The following is a 20,451-nucleotide window of genomic DNA, read 5'->3' on the forward strand; positions in this document are numbered from 1 at the left end:
GAGTATTTTGTCCTTACTATAGCCGTATTATAAGTTGAACAAATCAACACTGGCTACAGCTAGTGACTGCACGGGAGAAAGTACGGGAGAATGTACAGAGGATCCTCAAATGAAGAAATATCTTTTAACATCACTCTTTTTGAGAGTAGTCTTTCCTTTTTATGGCAGATATCATAATGTCTTGTAGCAGCCAATCTTAGATTCTCTATACTTTCTAATGTACCAGAACACCATTCAAAGACTGATATTTGACTTTGTAGTCATATTTTCCTATATATAGCCCAGAGAGGAGCAAAGCTGTCAGCTGATCACCACATGGTGCTGGGTTGGCTCAGGTGGTGAGGAAAGTCAGTGGTCAGACCTGCTGTTCCAATGAAATCACTTCTCTAACCCTTTGAACCGTCACTTGGGCTTCCTCGTCCTCTGTTGCAGGTGTGAATGCAGGTGAGGATGGCAGACTTGCAGGCCACATGATCTAACAATCACACCACTTTCAAGACTTTGACCTCCTTCAGCTTGTCCTGAAGCCCAGAGCCTTCCAGTACTTCAAAAACATCCTCTTCATCCTGACCTGATGTTGTGACCTCCTGCATTGTTGAGTAGTTGTGTGCTTGGTTGCCTCTTTCCTTCTTCCCGGACCTATTCTCACCCTTTCCACCCACAAGGTTCTCCAGAGCTGCAGACACCTCAGATGAAACTGCCTCCTCAAACACCGTCTGGCCCTCTGAGATCACAGTGGACACGTCCATCCTTTGGTGCAAGTAAGCAGACAATGTTTTTTTTAGGTTTTATGTGAAGTTATATATGTAAAAGTAATCAATCAATCACTTTTCATTTTTATGCACATTTAAAGGAACAGTGTATCATTTAGGGGGCTCTAGGAATGGAATACAATATTCATAATTATGTTTTCTTTATTGTATAATCACCTGAAACTGAGAATCATTGTGATCATCATTATGGTCATCAATTTTCATTAGCTTAAAACGAGCCCTTCATATGTACATTGGGAGCGGGTCCTCTTCATCGAGTCCGCCATGTCGCACCACCATGTTTCTACAGTAGCACAGAACGGACAAACCAAACTCTGGCTCTAGAGAGAGCCTTTCACGTTTTTCTCTACGCTTGTTAAACTGCAGTAACGTGAGCCGCAGAGTGCAAAACCGAGGTACCGCCAGCCGCCGTCTGACTTCCGTTTCTCCTAAAGTAGTATTATTATGGTGAGGATGGCTTCTGAAGAAGTTGGTTGCAATCTGACACCACACCGCTAGATGCCGCCAAAACCCTACACGCTGTACCTTTAAGGGCAATTTTACACTGATTTTGACCCAAAGCAAAACAGATGTTTGACAGCCGTCAGGCTGTAAATTGTCACTTCACTTTTAAAGTAGACAAAAATATTGTCTGATGTGAAATATTTAGAGTCTTAAACATTTTAAAGTCAATATTAGTCAGGAGATGGTTATACCTCTGGGTTTCCAACAGTTCCTCTGCAATCATTCGCCCAATCCTCCCAGCGCCTGCCCTCGGACCACCAGGATCTCCAGGCACCGTTTGGAGATCCAGCTTTCCTTCACCTGCAACAAAACAAGACTGTTAGGTGTGTTTATGTGCTGCTCTGCTTTGGTGATTGAGATTGAAAACAAATAACATAAGAAAGGGCTGTCTGATTGTCACCTGGCATCAGTACAGTGGCCATCGTGTGCGGGGAGGCAGCAGGCCGTTGATAACCGCTCTCAGGTCTGTCAACTGAAGGACTGCTTGGTGAATACAAGAGTGAGGAAAGAGACATGACTGTGTATCATGTCATAGCTCAGAGACCTACAGTAGTCACACAGTGTCCTTGCAGATATCCTGCATCTATTCTGCACTTCTCAGCCAGCAGCCACTGAAGGAAATTTTTCTTTATTTATGTGTTGCCATGCTAGTGGTCGGTCGGTCGGTTAGTCCACATGATGTAATATGATGATTTTTGACATGCACAAACATGCACTAACAGCATGCGCGGCCGGCCCTGCAATGTCAACAAATGTTGGATTTATTATGTACAAAAGTGCTTACAATGACCTGAAATAACCTGCTTATAAGGGAAGCTGAAAACTGTTGTATTGTTTCATGATTGCTCAATAACTGTCTCTCAATTATTAGCTTCTAAGGGCATAACTCAGGGTGAAGGAATGAAGGACTTGGGGCTGTTCAGTTGTGGTTGCACTGTTTTGTTCCCTGAGGAGGTGATTCGGTGACTGTAGATTTCTATATAGTCACATTGTAATAATCTCCAGCAGCATTTGGAGAGGCTTTGAACTACTCAAGGGTGAGGACAGGGGGGAGGCACACGGGACTGCATGTTCTGTTCTTTTCACAAGGTCATGGGAGGATGGAGTCAGAAGAAGAAACAAAAAAGAAGATATGCAGCAAAAACATCATGTGCCATAAGCTCATGAATATTGATTTGTGTAAAGCTTAAATACGCTGGATCAGGGATAGCTCGGGGTTCAGACTTCGCGAACTGACCCATGCACTGTATGTTGTCAGGGACACGTAGGTTGGATCCAGATATCTGTAAACTCTTTTATTTTTACTTATGCAACATTGATTGTTCGGAATAAATTGTATTATTATGCTTTAACCCGTCTGTTTGGAAAATCTCCTTGTCACACAAGATTAACCAGCACGTAACTGGGCCTTGACCTCTCGGAGGTAGAAGGCCAGTTCCTTCACAAAGCAAGGAGAAGCTCTGATTCCAACACACACAGAGAGAGTGACTTCATTCTCTGCTCAGGTAGACATTACTCCTCTATATCTTTACATAGCAAATAGTTGTTTGCTGCTAAATGAATGCTCTGGATATCGTATGGAGCACCTTTAATAAAAAAGATACTACATAAAATATAACACTCTGAAACAGCAAATATAGCAATAATGTCATACAATAGGACGGTACAACATGATATTATATTCTAAGCTAGAAAAGGAGAGTGTTACTTACGTGACTACAGTATTGGTAGAGACAATGTACTCCACTTCTTTGGTCCAAGGATTCTTAAAACTGAACCAGCGGCTCCTTAGTGTGACGAATGAGCCGTCTTTTATTTTTAACTTGTAGCACTTTGTATTGATCTTCTCTCTCATGTGCAGCACTTACAGCAGACAGGGACAAGGACAGGTAATGGATGAACTGTCCACAGGTAAGATGAACTACAAGACTATTTTCACCCATTGCAGCAAAGCACTGTAATTCCACCAGACTGCCAGACATTAATCAGTGTCTTTGCACTTACTGTGCATGGACAGCAGTCCTTGTCTTTGGGAGAGCCTCCTATACTGTACATATATGCAACAACAGTTAATCAAGTGTCGTCCCTTCTATAAGATGCATACCTTGCCTGTGACACTCTGCTAAATGACCAATATCATCTTCATGGAAGTATTCGTAAAATGAGGTTCCCAGCAGCTCTTGAGGTAAATAAGCCAAAATGGCAGTGGCCCTTAAAAACAAAAAGACTATTAATCCCTTTATTGTCTTCCAATGTATTTTAGAGATATTTGATAATGTGTCGATCAAGAGCATTATTATCTGAAACATGATTGATTTATGTGTGTACACATAAACATTAAAGCAAAATGTATTCAACTGTATTGATATGAAACCAGACTTTGTGTTAAAAATGTCTCACCTTTGATCTACAAAGACAAATGTCCCATCAATAGCATGACGTGAAACAAACTCCACGGGCCTAATGTTGACGTGATTCTGCTCCGGCTGAGTAACGGTGGGACGATGCAACCGACCAACAGCCACCAGACAGCTCAAGCTGCATCCATCGTTGTCCGGCTCATTATTTTCATCCAGATCAACCTCGGTGGGGGACAAACTTTTTAAGTAACCAGCACTGCAAATGGAGCAGAAACCTTTACGATCTGCTGTGGATAAAGGAAACGTTATTCAGGTGTATTTTAGACTCTGATTAATCAGCAAAACACAATTTGGTTCAATGGATACACAGGGCACTGAGTAAAAGGATGCCACCATTGTTTTTCAAGCAGCTGGAGGAAAATTCTTCATCTTCCATGTTTCGGTTGCTCTTCATCCTGCAGAAAAATGGTGGTGCGGTAACTGCTGAGGACAGCTGCTCCTTGACTTTGGAAATGTCTTTAGGATGTAGGTAATCAAACAGGCTTTTGCCCATCAGGTCATTCTGGAGGAAATGCGGGAGGAGGAGTGAGGGCCATATTATACAAGCCAGTATCCACAGTATGCCATTCAGGCTCAAAATCTACATTAGTAAAGTCAAATGCCTAGCACACTGAACTGATTTAATATTATATGTATGATTTAATATGACAGTAATAATAAACAGCACCTACCTTGCTATAGTTTAGGATCTTGTATACTGATTCAGAAACAAACAATATTTTCCCTCGATCACAGTCAACAACAAACAGGAAACCATCAGCTGCCTGTGGACAGGAGGTAAGGCAGAGCACTGGAGGGAAAGATCACAGTTTATAACATTTAATTTATTTAATCTGAAAACAATTAAAGCTGCAGTGCGTAGAAATGGAGCAAATATAATTAAAAAAAGTTATGTTTATAAAATGGTCATCTGAAAAAAAATCATGTGCCTCTGTGTCCTCCGGTGCTCCTAATGGCATCTGCAAGATTTCACAGACCGGAAGAAAACAACCAATCAGAGCTGATCTGGAGTCTGCCTTCCAGCTTCCGTCTATGAGAGCCATGAGTCACTCACTCGCGATCTCCGAGATTTTCTAAAGCCTGAAAACAGAGCCATGAGGAGGTGCAGAAGTCTAGTTTTCTCTCAGAACACTTGAATTACAATATGCTGAAAGGTTATTTTGGAATTGTTGCCCAATGATGCAGGAAATATTTTGCCTAATGCAGGTCTAATTGTTTGGGTTGATAATTCTACGTGGGTTCATCACTATGAGCACTATTGTCATGTGATCAGTTGTTAATCAACCCAGTCTCACGTAAGGTGTATAAATAGCACGACATTATACGGATATCTTGTGTGTTTTGAGGATGCATTTTAGACTTTCCGCGTGTCATTTGGAAAAATGCAAAAAGCAAGAAAGGCGTTTTTATTGCACACTAAATGCCTTGCACATTATTGTGGCATTCATATGCCTTTTCATGCGAACAGTCTGTGCTAGTATAAAACATATTGATTACAGATACTTTTAATGTACACTTATTAGCCTTTTTCCAGGGAGAGAACCGCATCCTCAGACCCCATCTGCTCTGCAAACCACTCCACCAGACATCTCGGTCACGGTCCAGTGATGACTCTAAATTAACCATCAAATTTCTCTGACCATGAAAAATACATTATGTATTAGCCTCATAATGCAGCTTTCATCAGCGGTTGTGGCTGTAACTGTTCTTACAGAAGGTTTGAGCAGTAGGTGAGCACTGATATTCATTATGCACTGTGAATAGAAAAGCTAAAAACCGCTCTGCTCGGATGTTTCGTGCCGTTGTAAATGTCTAAATGTCTGTACATTTGTGTGCAAAGCAATATTGAGAGAAAATCTATTGCACTAGCATATCACAACAAAAACAGGAATGGCAATCCTACAATAAGTAAGCATTATTCATCAAGCTAGGGAAATAAGGGAGTATATACGTTTTTTGTGCTATAATCTCAACTCAAATAAAACAAATTCAAATTATGAGGTGTGCTGCAAAACGTGAGCATACAATTAGCTCTTAGTTGGCAGTGAGGTGGGTGTTGGCTTCCAAAGAGCTGTTTCTAAAGGCTTCTTGTTGTACAGCTTGATTTGCATGAATTGATAAGTAAGTAAAGCAATACACACATTTTTAATTCAGACCTAAGTGTTTTAGCTCTACGTCTGATAAGAATGCAGGTTTGAGATTACCTTCTGTGTACCGGTCTGCAGTACAACCTGCTTTTCAGAGACAGAGAGTTAATCAGCTGTTTGAATATGAATCGTCTTCAGTCAAACTGTAAAAATTAAAATTCCTCCCCTAGTAACGTCTTCATGTGTTGGACTGCCATACGCAGGACTGTGAGTTTGTCCAGTTTGTGTGGTTTAACTTTGCATGTCGGCACTAATGATGCCAGCTCCTCTATGAAGCTGTTCATCTTATCTCTGCGTCTCTTCTCTATCTGACTGTGAGTCCTCCTGCAACACAAACAGTAAAGAGATCATTTTTCTTCTTTCTTTCACATTATGGTTTATTGTGAGAAGCAGCTGTGGTCACCTTTGCATTCTTATTGCAGCCTTGCTGGTCACCACAGTCCCTGTAGAAATAATAAAGCATGTTAGACCTCGCAAATAAGGTTGATATTAAACCTGCAGTAGGCAGCATGCTTTTGGCATCATTGGGCAAAAATTCAATAATAACCTTTCAGCATATTGTAATTCAAGTGTTCTGAGAGAAAACTAGACTTCTGCACCTCCTCATGGCTCTGTTTTCAGGCTTTAAAAAATCTAGACTTTGGTCAATCACAGGTCATTTCACAGAGAGAGCGTTCCTATTGGCTGTGCTCCAGCTGGTGGGCAGTGCTTGGTATTTCCTCAACAGATCTCAACATGGCTGCCGGGTAACAAACTTTCTCATTTTACAGCTAAACAGTACACTACAAGATGATTCTGAAAACATTTCATGCTAGAAATAATCATTACAGTATCAAAAATATTGATTCATAAAAAGCAATATTTTCATCCACATTTCATACAAAATAAAATGAAAAAGTGTCAGGCCTTGGTACCAAAGTCTATAACCAAGATGTAGCTTCTTCAGTTCATTTTGTGCTGACCATGTGTGATAGTCAAAGTCATTCTTCCAGATGCAGCAGATTATGTGCCATTTAGAAGAATAAAATCATAATATAAACATAATAGTAGTAAATATGGTATTCTGATGTTTTAGGTAACAAAATGCTTTTATTCTCTTTGTCTAAATTGATATTATCATAAAGAAGACACAGCACAATTCAACTGATCACAATGTAGAAATCATAAAAACAAATATAAAATAACAGAGCTGAGATTTAAAGGCCACATGCTGTAAGACCTTCCATTTATTTGTGAGGAAGTCCATTACTGTAAGGTCAATGTTAAGAAGAAAGAAGATATACACAGTAGAAGAGTTATATCTCCTCAAGAGGTTGATATTTAATCCAAAACAATTAATAAATATTCATTCAAACATGGACATTTTGACATCTGGACTAAATAGGCCAACAGAAAGGAACCAAAAGCAACACATTTTACCAGCTGCAGGTGTAACGTGCAGAAGGAGTGTGTCTGTAGTCTTACAGGTATACAGTGGAGCTTCCTTTCCTTTTGCCAGAGAAGTTCTTGCTGGTTGTGCCGGTGGAGCTGCTGATCAGGTTGGTTAATCGTGAGGACATGAGCCTGCTCATCGTAGATGAAGCATCCATACTTTAATCTGTCAGCTCCATGTGGAGACGACTTCATAGAAGTACTGAAGGTATTACATAAAACACACTCGTCAGGTTATTATTTGAGCATGAGAGTGACATTAATATATCAAACTTAAAGCAGCATGATTAACAACAGCTTTAATAGCTGGTACTTACAGTAAATGAGATCCAGAGGATTTCATAGAGCCAGGAGCTCTTGATGCAGCTCATTTATAGTCAGCACACACTCCTGAACAAGGCAGCTAAGTATCAGATATGACATATATAAGAGGAAACTGAACTTCAATCAAGATAGGTGTGATGAGCAATCTTAACTTTGGGATTAAATAACATGATTTAAGAGGACATGTGTGCGTTCCTTAACTGAAGATCAAAATCAGCCTCGCATGAGACATGACATATTTGGTAATAAAGAGGATCTGATATAAGTGTCCTGTGAAAGGATCCTTGTCGAAGGTGCTGTTTTGTAGCTCAAGTAACAAGTCTGCAATTGATTGTTATATAATTAGAAACTCTTCGCTCCCTTGAAGTAGAAAATCGTTCTAAAAATACATTTTCAGATTTGGAATAGCAGAATCCAAAAATAGAGAGATGGATCAAAGTCAGCCTGAAACTGTAAGAGTTGAACCGAGTGAACAGATGGTAGGAGTAATCACATTATCAGAGTCAGTAATATGAGCTTTGTGTTTGCTCCGGGGATTAAAGCATCATTCTGTCCTTCCAGTTTCCAACGCAACAGCCTCATATTACTAAACGTCATAATCCCCTTTTTATATATATATATATTTTTTATTTATATATGCATAACATTATTATTAGCCTGTTCTGGTTCATCAGATCAAACTGAATGACTCTTTAGTATGATTACATTTTATGGTATAACATTTATGAACTTGACCCTAAATTCTAAAATCCTTCCAATCAACCATTTTACTACAGTGGAAGAGAGAGCTCAAGAAGCCGTCTTGCACATAAATCAACCACAAGCAAATTGAGAAGCACATTTACCAATTTTTTAGAAGGAATGATGAAAGAAATCCTCTTTGGGAAAACTCACTGGGATACAGAAGGAACAGAAACTTACTGGGGATGAGACTCATTATACCATCATCTATACAGACCCTAACGCTCATCTACCCACCCTCAATCCAAAATGGAAAAAAAAATAATAATATATTTTTCAAATTTTATTAAAAACAGGATACTGGATCTCTCAGCTAACAGAAGTTAAACACTACTGTAATGGCAAGTAGGAAACAATTTGGGCTACACTTGTGTATAATGTGATTAGGATGCAACACATGAGGGGGCTCAGGTCTTCTCAATTCTTTTCTATAAAGGTACAGTTTGTAGGATTTGGTAGCATCTATAGTGGTGTGGTTGCAGATTGCAACCAACTGAATACCCCTCCGTTCACTCCTCCCTTTCTAAGACTGCGGTAACGTGAGCCGCCGAGTGCAAAACCGTGGCAACGCCGTTCGCCTCGCTCAGAGGACATTCTTACCGTAATAACAAGGCTTTAGGAGCAACGGAAGTCAGACGGCGGCTGGCGGTACCACGGTTTTGCACTCTGCTGCTCACGTTCCTGCAGTTTCACAAGCGTGTCGGTGAACTACGGTGGCCTTCAGGTAACGGAAAGGCTCTCTCTAAAGCCAGTGTTTGGTTTGTCCGTTCTGGGCTACTGTAGAAACATGGTGGAGCAACATGGCAGACTCCGTGAAGAGGACCCGCTCCCTATGTAGATATGAAGGGCTCATTCTAAGCTAACGGAAACACAATGATTCTTAGTTTCAGGTGATTATACACTAATGAAAACATAGTTATGAATACTATATTCCATGTCTGCTAATAGATCCACCCCGAGATGCTACACACTGTTCCTTTAACAGTCGCCGCAAGCTCCTACAGTTTAACATTATTCTACAGGATGAACAACAGCAATTCCAAATGGAGACAGTGATCCATGTGTATACTAAATGTGTGAAACTAGAACAATAAGGGCCCTACCCTGTACATAATGGAGGAGGTTACTGGGGTAGACAGATTTTGTACATCCACTGTTAGCGGATTCATATCTGCCTTTTGATAAGAGACACAAGGCAGGGTTTATTAAAATTGTATTGATTGATGAAAAACAAATGTCCCAGAAGAATGAACAAGCTCCCTCCGCTTTTATTTGACTCAAGGAAATTGCTTCATAAATGGCCTTCAAAAAAAAAAAATCAATCTCAAAAGAAAGCAGTCCGTCTTTGATAAGAATCAGACCATGACCATCCGACTGTCAGATGATTATTATTATTGTTTGTAGCAGCAGCAACTGTAGTCGTAGGAGTATAGGCCTGTTGGTGGTAGTGGTATGTTTTTCTGTTGTTGTAGTTCTGTTGCTGTGAGAAGAAAAAGAGAGGAAAGGTAGAACACATATTCAGCACCCTAATAATCAAAGTTACATAAGAAAGTAAATCAAAAAAGTGTTGTTTTTCAAACACATGAATTGATGTCGTATGACCTCGTGAAAAGAGATTGTGTATTCAGCAGGGACTTTTGGACCATCACCTCCTCTCACCACATGCTGGCAGTAGAGTGCAACAAACAGATGAAAAACCTCCACAGTCCGCACTGTAAATTAAATGTATCTAACAGGTTTAAAATGTGTCTCAAAGTCTGTCTTGTCTTAAACTATCAATCGAATTATTGTTGATAAAATTGCAAATCCCCAGAAACAATACTTCACAAGTAGTATTTGAATAGGTAGGTAAGGTATTAGAAGAATGATTCATTCTCATTTGATGTGGTTTCATTGTATAATGGTGCCAGAGGGACTTCATTTGTTTTGGTATCTATTAAAGGAACGGTGTGTAGCATTTCGGAGGATCTATTAGCAGAAATGGAATTTAATATTCATAACTATGTTTCCATTAGTGTATAATCACCTGAAACTAAGAATTGTTGTGTTTTCGTTAGCCTTCATATCTACATACTGAGCGGGTCCTCTTCACGGAGTGTTCATGTTGCTCCGCCAAGTTTCTACAGTAGCCCAGAACGGACAAACCAAACACTGACTCTAAAGAGAGCTTTTCACGTTTTTACGTTACCTGAAGGCCACCGTAGATCTCCGACACACTTGTGAAACTTCGGTAACGTGAGTCCAGAGTGGTACCAGGGTACCGCCAGCCACCGTCTGACTCCCGTTGCTCCTTAAGTAGTGTTATTATGATATTGATGGCCTCTGTGTGATGCAAACAGCGTTGCCACGGTTTTGCACTCGGCGGCTCACGTTACCACAGTCTTGGAGAGGGAGGAGTGAGCGGAGATGCTGCCAAATCCTACACACTGTTCCTTTAATATCAATATATTATATCATATCATAGAACATAAATTGATCTGTGCTGAAGAAGATGCTGGAGACATTGTTGATAAGATGTTCATAAATTAACTGTTTCCCCTCTGAGGTCAGCGGTTCAAGTTGAGAAATTTTGCAGATCAACAGGCTTAAAGTATCAAACAAACAAATTGTATGCCAACATGTTATTAATTCTGTCATGTCATGTAAAGTGATTTACACACATAAAATAATCCAGACTATGCAACCAGGATTTAGTTACATGTTCAGATGTGTGATGCAAATGAATAGGAGGGAACTAATTTGGAAATGAAAAGTGAAAGATTGATTCTGGATAGGAAGATCTAATCTGGTTTTAGCTGCACAGATATTGTATATCCCATTAGAGACAGCAGGGAGAAGATTTCACTATAAGTTTAAAGTGTTGTCATTGCTTATGTTGAAGTTAGTCCACTTGTGGTCTCCGTTTATTAGCAGATGTTGATGTCCTGTTTCACTGTAAATGATAGTCAGACTTCAGCCAGTCCAGGGTCCCTCCAGTTTAAACACAGAGGTCATTGAGTTCAGACGACTCCATTTTACTGCTGGCCAAACCTCTGCAACATTACATCACATTTATTTGGCAGATGCTTTTGTGCATGCAACCGTCAGCATTACTCTGTAGATCCACTTCCTCCCTCCAGTTTAGTTTAGAAGATAACATCTCGGTTGGCTTGGCTGGGTCAGACGTTTACAAGATAAATGAATATGAACAACATGGATTTTCTACAGGGCCTCGAATTGTATCTGCAGTAAGTGACAAATAACACATAACAGACATACACAATTGAATTATTGGTGAGAGATTAAAACCTCAGTGAAAGCACAAACATCTTGTGAAGAGTCAAGAGAGTATTTATATCATCATAATCAAATAGTGGTATAAAATTGGTGGTGACCAGACTTTTAGCTACAAGGCAAAAAAAAACTAAAGGTTTTGAATATAAATTCAGAAGTGACACATAAAACTAATTGTTTGGCTTTTTGGCTGTTTTCACCCTCTTTTAACAGCTGGGCGAGGACAGGCTGTGATGTCTTCTAATTTAATATAATCCAGGCAGAGAGATGTGAACATGCAACATTATACCTTGTTTAACTCCAACCCAATCCAACCATCTGCTCTTCCTGCTGGATGAAGTGTCAGTATACCTCATATTGACATGTGTAAAATCAAATGAAACATGTTTGGCCCTTTTTAAATGCAGCGTTTTCTGAATGTAATCACATGAACACTCGCATGTTATTTATAGTGTTTCCCACAATAAATAACATTTAGTTTACTTTCATTTCATAGTTTATATTTCAGGATTAAGAAGAATATGCTCCTGCTAAATCGCAGATTAGATTTGCTCAGTATCAAACCTACATACCTGGAAATAATATGAGAGCAGAGCTAATTTAGAAACACAAATCAGAATAGCCTTTACAGTGGCCATTTATCAGAAAAATCTAACTTAAATCAAGGGCCACTGAAGTACCATGATGTGGTTTACACAGGCAAAAGAGTCCATTGTCCATGCCAAATTAATGTGTTTCTGATGGTTTATTTATTTTTAAAAAAAGCAAGCAAACGAAGCACAAAGAAAACGTGGATGTTGCTGCCTCTCTTGTTCTGGTAAAAAAGCATAAGTCCACCCAGGTGCATGCTGGTCTATACCTACCTATATAACTGCAGGTGCCCACAGTTTTACCCAATTCATAAACAAACGAAAACAAAATACCAATTATGTAACAAACTAATTATTTTAAACAAGAAAATAATTCAACTCAACAAATAATTAGCAAAACACAACACTATCAAAAATTGTTTTTGAGTCTAAACAAAGTAAACATCTGGAATAATAAATCAAACAATACTACTTATTATTAGTAAAACGACAATAAATACTAAAAACAAATAAATGGCTCCTACAGCGTTGAAAGTTCACTCAGCTCATCTTTAAAGCTATATACGACAAAATAATAATTTATACTTCTGCAGATCTAGGCTCACAATGCAAAACAAGACTCATATAGGATGAGTTAAAAATGAGTTAAATGTAGATTTGGGTCTTAGTTTGAAAAGATGATAGCCAAGCGGCTTTATCCTTGATAACCTGTTGTGTTTGAGGAGGAACCCTTTTGCACGTAAAATTTGAGCGCTGTGTCTGAGCCATATCCATCTGAAACAAATATGAAATATATAATCCATTTCCATAATATCTAAAAGTATGACGTACATGAAAGATAACTGTATTTGCTATTGTATTCTTCAAGATGTTTCACCACTGGAGGCTCCCAGAGGGCTTTGTCTCTTGCCATCCAGCTGCCGGATACTTAGTACTTTAAGAAATCATGTGACCTGGATGACTGAGCATCTTCATAGACATACTGTATGTAAAAAACATGTATGTATATATATATAAATAAAACTCTTCAGCTTTCCTGTCAGAGTACTGTAACCTAAACATTGCAAGAAGTAATTTGTATTCTTGCTTAAAATAACAACAGCAAAAAAACATAGCAACACAATGTGAAACCAGAGACGAGGCAACAACACAACAGGTCAAGAGTCTAAGTCAGAGAAAAGTAATCTGAGCCTAAACGTGTTAATGGGTAGACTGAGTGGACCGTATCAGAACACCCATCCACTTAAAGGCTTGGTGCTCTGCTGCTGTAGAATATAACTGTGTAAATGTGGTTATAGTATAACAGCACTGGGTGCGTTTCAGCTGCATGACAAGCATGCATTTTATAAATGTTGCCTTAGGCTCACATAAAGACATTTTAGGAAATTACTGTAATGAGAAATGTAAATACTCTTGATGGAAAGCTAAGAGCGGGCAATTACGGGCTGAGCTACATAAAATGAAGAGACAGCCGACTGTATTGGTTCTATTTATAGATTTCAGTAATATTTGCTGTTGCATAAGCTTTTGTAAGTTTAATAATGTCTAGTTTGAACTTATAAATCTGCTCATGTCAAATAGTCCTTTGGTGCAAACTCTGTCCAGCCTTAAAACCACTGCTTGATTATCATGAACCCTGGTGCAACTACCCCATCTGTCAGGAGTGAGTCATAAGGCACAACATATTTGTTGGCATATCTGAGGGCATGTCAGCATGCTGGGATGTTTGAATCACATGGTTTATCTGATCAAAACCCAGTCAAAACAAAATCTTATGACTAGATGCTTTCGTCCACAGTTAAATGCTTATAGTCATCTCACTATTTCCTTTTTATCATCTGACTTGACACATTTAGTTTATTCTTTCTGCTTTTGTTTGTTATAATGTGTTTCATTACTGTAAATGAATAATGTGCATTTAATGTATCATAAGCTATATAGCTTCAAAACATAGGCTCCTGAAATCGCTGGTATTCTAAAGCATGATTTCTTCAGTACTTCTCCATGAATGTCCCATCTCTCTGAGGGCTGTCCTACCTTCAGACAGAAGAGGCAGCCAGTGGCCACCTGAAGGCAATAGAAATCCCAGTATCTGTATGTCTTATTCAGTGGTGGAAGCAGTATTACCTTTTACTTTAAAAAGATTAAAATTCAAATTAAGTAAAAGTAGCAATACTGCAGTGTAAAAATACTTTGTTACAAATACAAATCCTGCATTCAAAGTCTTACTTAAGTTAAATACAGAAGTATTAGCATCAAAATATACGTAAAGTTTCAATATTAAAAGTACTCATTATGCAGAATGGTCCATTTCGACCTAACATAAATTATATAATTGAATTATATTTAGTGATGCATGTATTGATCACTTTAATGTTGCAGCTGGTAAAGGTGGAGCTAAGTTTAAGTACTTTACTGGTGGGTAACTAAACCTGTGATAATACATCACATTAGTTGATTTTTCTATTCAATTTTCTTTCTATTAAAGGGACTCTATGTAAGAATCAGAAATTGCTTGTTAACAGCGACACCTGTGGCCGTTTAGTCAACAAAAGTCAGCGTCCTGTTGCTCGCGCTTGTGCTCGCTCTAATAGACATGAACGAGCATTGATGTAATTGGAAAAGAGACCTTTTCTTTATTTTATATATAATACATCCGTAAATCATGTTAATTACAGTCTAGTTTCAAAACATAACAATGATTTTAGACATAGCTAAGCCTAACAAACACATATAAACATCAGAAACAATAGCCTAGTAGCCTATGCCTATTGTCTCACGTTAATGTCATGCCTGGTTACATAAACTGCAAACACTTCTTTGGCCACAACTCTAATTATTCGGTTACAATAAACATTAAAGTTTCACAAAGACATACCTTTACTATTATCACGGACATAGAGTTATGTGTATTTGCTCGTTGACACTGTTTAATCCAGATTAAAGCACCTGCAGACTTATATAAACTGGGTGATACAGCTTTAAGGGGCTGTGCGCGCCCCAGCGGACGATCGCTTTTTGGCATAACACCGGTAGCCAGGCTATCGGCAAACCAAGATTCATTCAAGATTTTCAAGTTTATTCAACATTCTCAAGACGAGATGTTCTCAAGGTTAATTCAATATTTTCAAGTTTCATTCAATATTCTCAAGACGCATTTAATATTCTCAAGACACATTCAATATTCAAGTTTCAGTCAATATTCTCAAGACCCGTTCAATATTATCAGGACACATTCAGTATTCTCAAGTTATATCCATTATTCTCAAGACGCATTCAATATTCTCAATCTTTATTCTTTCTTTATATTCTCTGTTGAGCTGTGCAGGCGATGTGTTGTTGTCAAAGTGACCTTTCAAGGTCAGATATCACCACTTAGCATCAAGTTGTGTCTGTTTTATTTTACTAAGTCAAATATAAATATACACTATGCAGAACCATCTCCCTCTTCCTCTGTGCAGTTAAAACGACAAAATAAATACAACATTTTTACTTTGTTTAATTTTAACTTGTTGGTCTCATGACACCTTGTTTAATTTTAAGATACAACTTTTTTGATAACTAAATTGTTGAAAAAACATAAGTAGTCTTGCCTCTCAGGAGTACATTTGTGCAATTTAAGAAGCACACTTTAATATTTGTGTTTAACAAATCTTCTCAATGAGCAACCAGCAGATCCATCTTCCCAGCCAATTCATCCAGGAGGAGTGGGGCTCCATGATTATTATGAGGAGAGACTTAGAAAGTCCACATATGTTCATTATACCCAGTAATAAGGGACAAGAGGCCTCCAGCCTCCTAGACATGCAAAACACATGTGAGATGTGACCCCACTGCTGTTGAAGAGCTTTCAGCCCTCCTCTCCAAAGACGGAGAGTGTTTCTGTACGACTGAACTCTGTTGTGAGCTCCTGTCAGCTGTTTCTAAATGCTAATCAGCCTTTTATTCAGGTCCAAACCATCTGTGGAGCGACCCACCAATCACAGCATAATAACTGTTGCCTCTTTACTACTTTGCTGAGGCAGTGAGCACAAAAGAAATTTCAAAACAGCTCAATAAATAAGCATCAGTACAGGAAGAATCACTATTTTACCATCTGTATGAGAGCTTTCACCCTCTCAACAGAGTTTAGATTTTATACGGTCACAGTTCTAGTTTTCACATCATCACTATGATAATAAGAATTTTAGCTTAAACCTGAACTTTGCAAATAGAGCAGTTGTCCTATATATACCGTTTTCCATAGTCTCCACAAAGTTAATGGCCATTATCTTCACTGAGATGTCATTTCATTGATTATCTATAGCGTCTGGATGAACCCTGAGTTCTGCCCCTGAGTGACGCCAAAGACGAGAATGAGCATATAAACTGAGCAACGACAGAGCTGACAGCGACTGAAGTGATTGACAACCTTTAAACTTTCCTTTCCTGATGATAATCGGCTTTTACTCTCCCAGTAGTCTATACTGAATGAGTGTATGATCAGTGATAGACAGTGCCCCGGTAATGGCATTAGTGTTGCATAAAACCCAAACAAATAATATGATGATAAAAAAACTTCAGATTAGAAATGATAAGATTATAAAACGTAGTTCATTGTGATAGTGAGAGTAATAATGGTCATTGAAAACTATCTTTTAAAAACTTTGTATTGTCCTTCATGTGACACATTTTTGCAGCAAGGCACCTTATAAACTGTAAAAAAAAAAAAAAACTCAATAAAACAATCAGACAATATCAGACATGTGTAATCTATACACTCAGTACAGAATATAGTAAAAGAAAATGGATATGTATGTAAGATAAACAAATTAGCTGTGTGACTGTGAGAGGCAGTTATATTTGAATTAAGTGTATACAGTATATTTTACTTGGATTAAACAAGGATGATCCAGATTGTCTAAAATGGATGTTGATTTTTATGTGATCCGTCACTTACTCAGTATCTGACAATGTAAACTGTAAAGATTAAGAGTTTCTGTTTGTGTCATGTGAGTGAACAAAATAGACTTTAAACCATTTTCCAAAGATGTGAAATAACTTTTTACTGAGCCCAGTGGTGGTGTGTGTTTAATATATATTTTGTGTGAGAGATGTCTGACAGAAACATTCCTACACCAGCCAAGGAAAAAGCAGCATGTCACAGTGTCTATAGGCTACAGTATATTAACAACCACAAACAAAACAACACATGTATTTGGCTTCAAGGTCTTTTTTGAGCGAATAAGATTTCAATGTTTTAAAGCCTTCTATGTGTTTGTACAATCTGTAACTCTCAGACATGATTCACTCTCTCCCCTTACTCACGCTCTCTCCAAACCTGTTGTCAATCGCTATTATTTACTTTTTTATAAACAACTTTCTGAAAATGAGACAGTTGAGATAAATCTGTTGCTGTAAATTGAGGCCAGGGCTGTGCGTCATTCCCTTTTTCTTTCATTCACTGTTTCCTACACAATGGACACTTTTATAGTGAGATTTCAGACACCTATTAATCATCCTTTTTGTGTTGTTACTGATGGATTACTATGGATTTTTTGAAGGCACTATAAAATGGATAAATGTTACACTCAGAATTCGGACGCTCAAATAAAATGGTGACAGTCAATGTAATGCTAAACAGTGATGAGGCAGTGAAGAGATAAAAAGGAAGGACAGGCTACGCATCTGCAAAACACCAATGTATTTTCAATTACAGATGTTGTCTGGGTCTTTTTGCTAGGAAATTTCCGTGATTCCTTAGCAGATTTAAGACTGTATAATGTTGCTTTTGCATCCTCATTGTCATCTTGCCCAAAGATATTTTAAGCTCTTTCTGTGATTTGAAACAATCTGAATAATAGTGTGCTCAAAGGCGCATTCACTATATGTTAAAAGGTTAAATGTACCTCAGATGAAATATGCACATTGCTTCCATCAAAATGTTTAAATAACCCTTTCATTGAAGATGTGCAACAAAATCAGAAACTTGTCACATCCTTGCCGTTTTGATCCCATCTCAGTCTCCACTGTACTCAATGTGTGTTTCAAAAGGAGAAATGGTGTGACCCACTAAAGTACTGCAACACAATCCATTCCCATTGTATGTGAAACCAAACTTTCCCATTAGGTGATAAGCGGGGGGGGGGGGTTACAGCAATTGTTGTGGAGAAAAGATCTTGTGATTTTTGCCTAGAGCAGAATCCCGTCACTTTTATGGAGAGGAAGACAATTCAGTGAATTTCAGAAACACCCAGACATCTTCGTGAGTTTTACAGTAACTGATACACCATCACACCCATAACATCCTCTGTTATGTACGATAAGAGAATGTCATGTGTTGTTGGTGGAGATAACTAATATACTACAGCTCTCTTTTCATCACTTATGGGTGCGGCACCTTTTGCTACAGACGACCTGAAGCTGTTGAACATGTAGAAGATGTAATGTGGTGTATCATTCCACTAAACGCTGATACACTTTAATTAACACTGAACGTTTTGCCACCAATGGAAGCCAGGCAACGAGCCATGGAGGGCTAAAAGGAGTGTAACGAGAGCTCCTGTACCAAACTGTAAACCCACCGACGGGTCTTTTTGTTATAGCTGCTTTATATTAGACATGCTACTGTAGCTACATGGCTCCAGCAATGACAGTCTGGGTCAGTCGGTCCACCGCTTTGGTCCAGATTATCATCTCGACAACTGTTAGATTTATTGCCAAGAAATTTTGTACAGACATTCATGGTTCCTTCAGAAAGAATCTTGATGACTTTGGTGATTCCCTGACTTTTCATCTAGCGCCACCATCAGGTCACAATTTAAATCCGTCCAATATGCAAACAAACTAATGACATTTCCATCAGCCTCAGCTGTACTTTGCATTTAGTGCAAATTAGCAAACATTGGCATGTGTGGCAATGGGGCAATAAGGGGAGAATGGGGAGAAAACAACAACGCCACCCAGGGAAATTTGCTCCAGGAAATACTGTCTCAAAGACCTTCAATATTGTTTTGTAGATTGATAAGGCACAGATTCATTACTGACACAAGACAGACCAGATGTTTCATAAAAATAATCAAATAGACAGGGACTGGAGCTGCTGGGGAGAAAAAGATATTAGTAGCCAAATGGAAATTACTGAAACCAGTAAAGGGAATAAAAATTACTTTATTACAATCTCACATAAAAAGGCCTTTATACAAAATACAAAACCATAATAAAACCCTTAAGCGTTTAAAACTGCCAGACCAGCATAAACTAAGCAAAACTGGGGAAATAGAGCTGAGGCCACTGGTGGAGAGGCAGACTACACTGAGGAGGGCCCAGGTGTGCTAACACTGACTCACCTCAGGTGCAACGCAGCAATTCTTATAGCAACAATGGTGCAATCTACAGTCGGGTCCCAGTGCTTTCACGTGCATGCATAAAGTGTAGGGACCTCACCACAGGTGCATAGCCTTCCAACGAGATGGCACTCTGCTGCCTCAATGAAAGATAGAGAATACAAAAGTGTCAAAAACAAATAAACAACCCATTGGTTTGACAATACAATCAAAAGAATAATAACTTAAGCAAACAATAAGGAGCAAACAGCAGTAGCAAAACAGTGGCAGGTGAACCTACAATGGGAAAACCGAGATTAACCTTAACCCATTCAGCCAACATGTCAGATCAAAGCTAGAACAGAAGGCAGTCAACTAAGTGTGCAGTGTAAAAAGGCTGACTTGTCAAGTGATTACTTTAACTACATCTGTAACACAATAAACACGACCAGCCACAACAGAGACAGGGGCCAAAAGAGTGAGCACAGGCCAACAGGTGCATTATAATCTGGCCCTGATTAGGGAATTGGTATGGAGAGGAGTCGGGCCTGGGGCTGCGTTCACCAACACTAAACATGATACTGTATACACTTGCACAAGGAGAGCGTTCCCCACCACACATGCTAACACAGTAATTACATGGTAAACATGGTAAATATTATACCCTGGACATCAGCATGTCTGCATTGTGATCATTTTAGCACGCTAAATTTAACATTTTGAGCCACTACACTAGCATGGCTGAAGCCTCATGGCATGTTAAAGATGCTTTTCTTTATGTGTCCTTTTCACCATTGCTGCCAACTGTGGTCCAAGATTGCAAATGTGATGATACAGTCATCAAAATTTCAAATACATTCACTTAACTTTCAATGATTTCTGGTTCTCGTCAATTCTCTTCACTTTTTACATAGAACTGTGACATAGAAAGCATGGTTTACATG

General features: G+C 38.7%; 1 protein-coding gene across 1 annotated transcript; it reads right to left on the minus strand.

Moving 5' to 3' along the window:
• Window positions 1-1,191: 1,191 nt before the first annotated feature.
• On the minus strand, window positions 1,192-7,433 carry arntl1b (aryl hydrocarbon receptor nuclear translocator-like 1b). The gene is given in 12 exon segments (XM_037750944.1): window positions 1,192-1,577; window positions 1,678-1,760; window positions 2,990-3,140; window positions 3,382-3,488; window positions 3,678-3,924; window positions 4,031-4,199; window positions 4,369-4,487; window positions 5,854-5,922; window positions 6,008-6,171; window positions 6,252-6,289; window positions 6,705-6,750; window positions 7,309-7,433. Coding segments are annotated over 12 exon segments (1,524 nt in total). The 3' UTR covers window positions 1,192-1,371.
• Window positions 7,434-20,451: the final 13,018 nt, after the last annotated feature.

The sequence above is a fragment of the Sebastes umbrosus genome, chromosome 2, assembly GCF_015220745.1.
Source record: "Sebastes umbrosus isolate fSebUmb1 chromosome 2, fSebUmb1.pri, whole genome shotgun sequence".
Lineage (NCBI taxonomy): Eukaryota > Metazoa > Chordata > Actinopteri > Perciformes > Sebastidae > Sebastes > Sebastes umbrosus.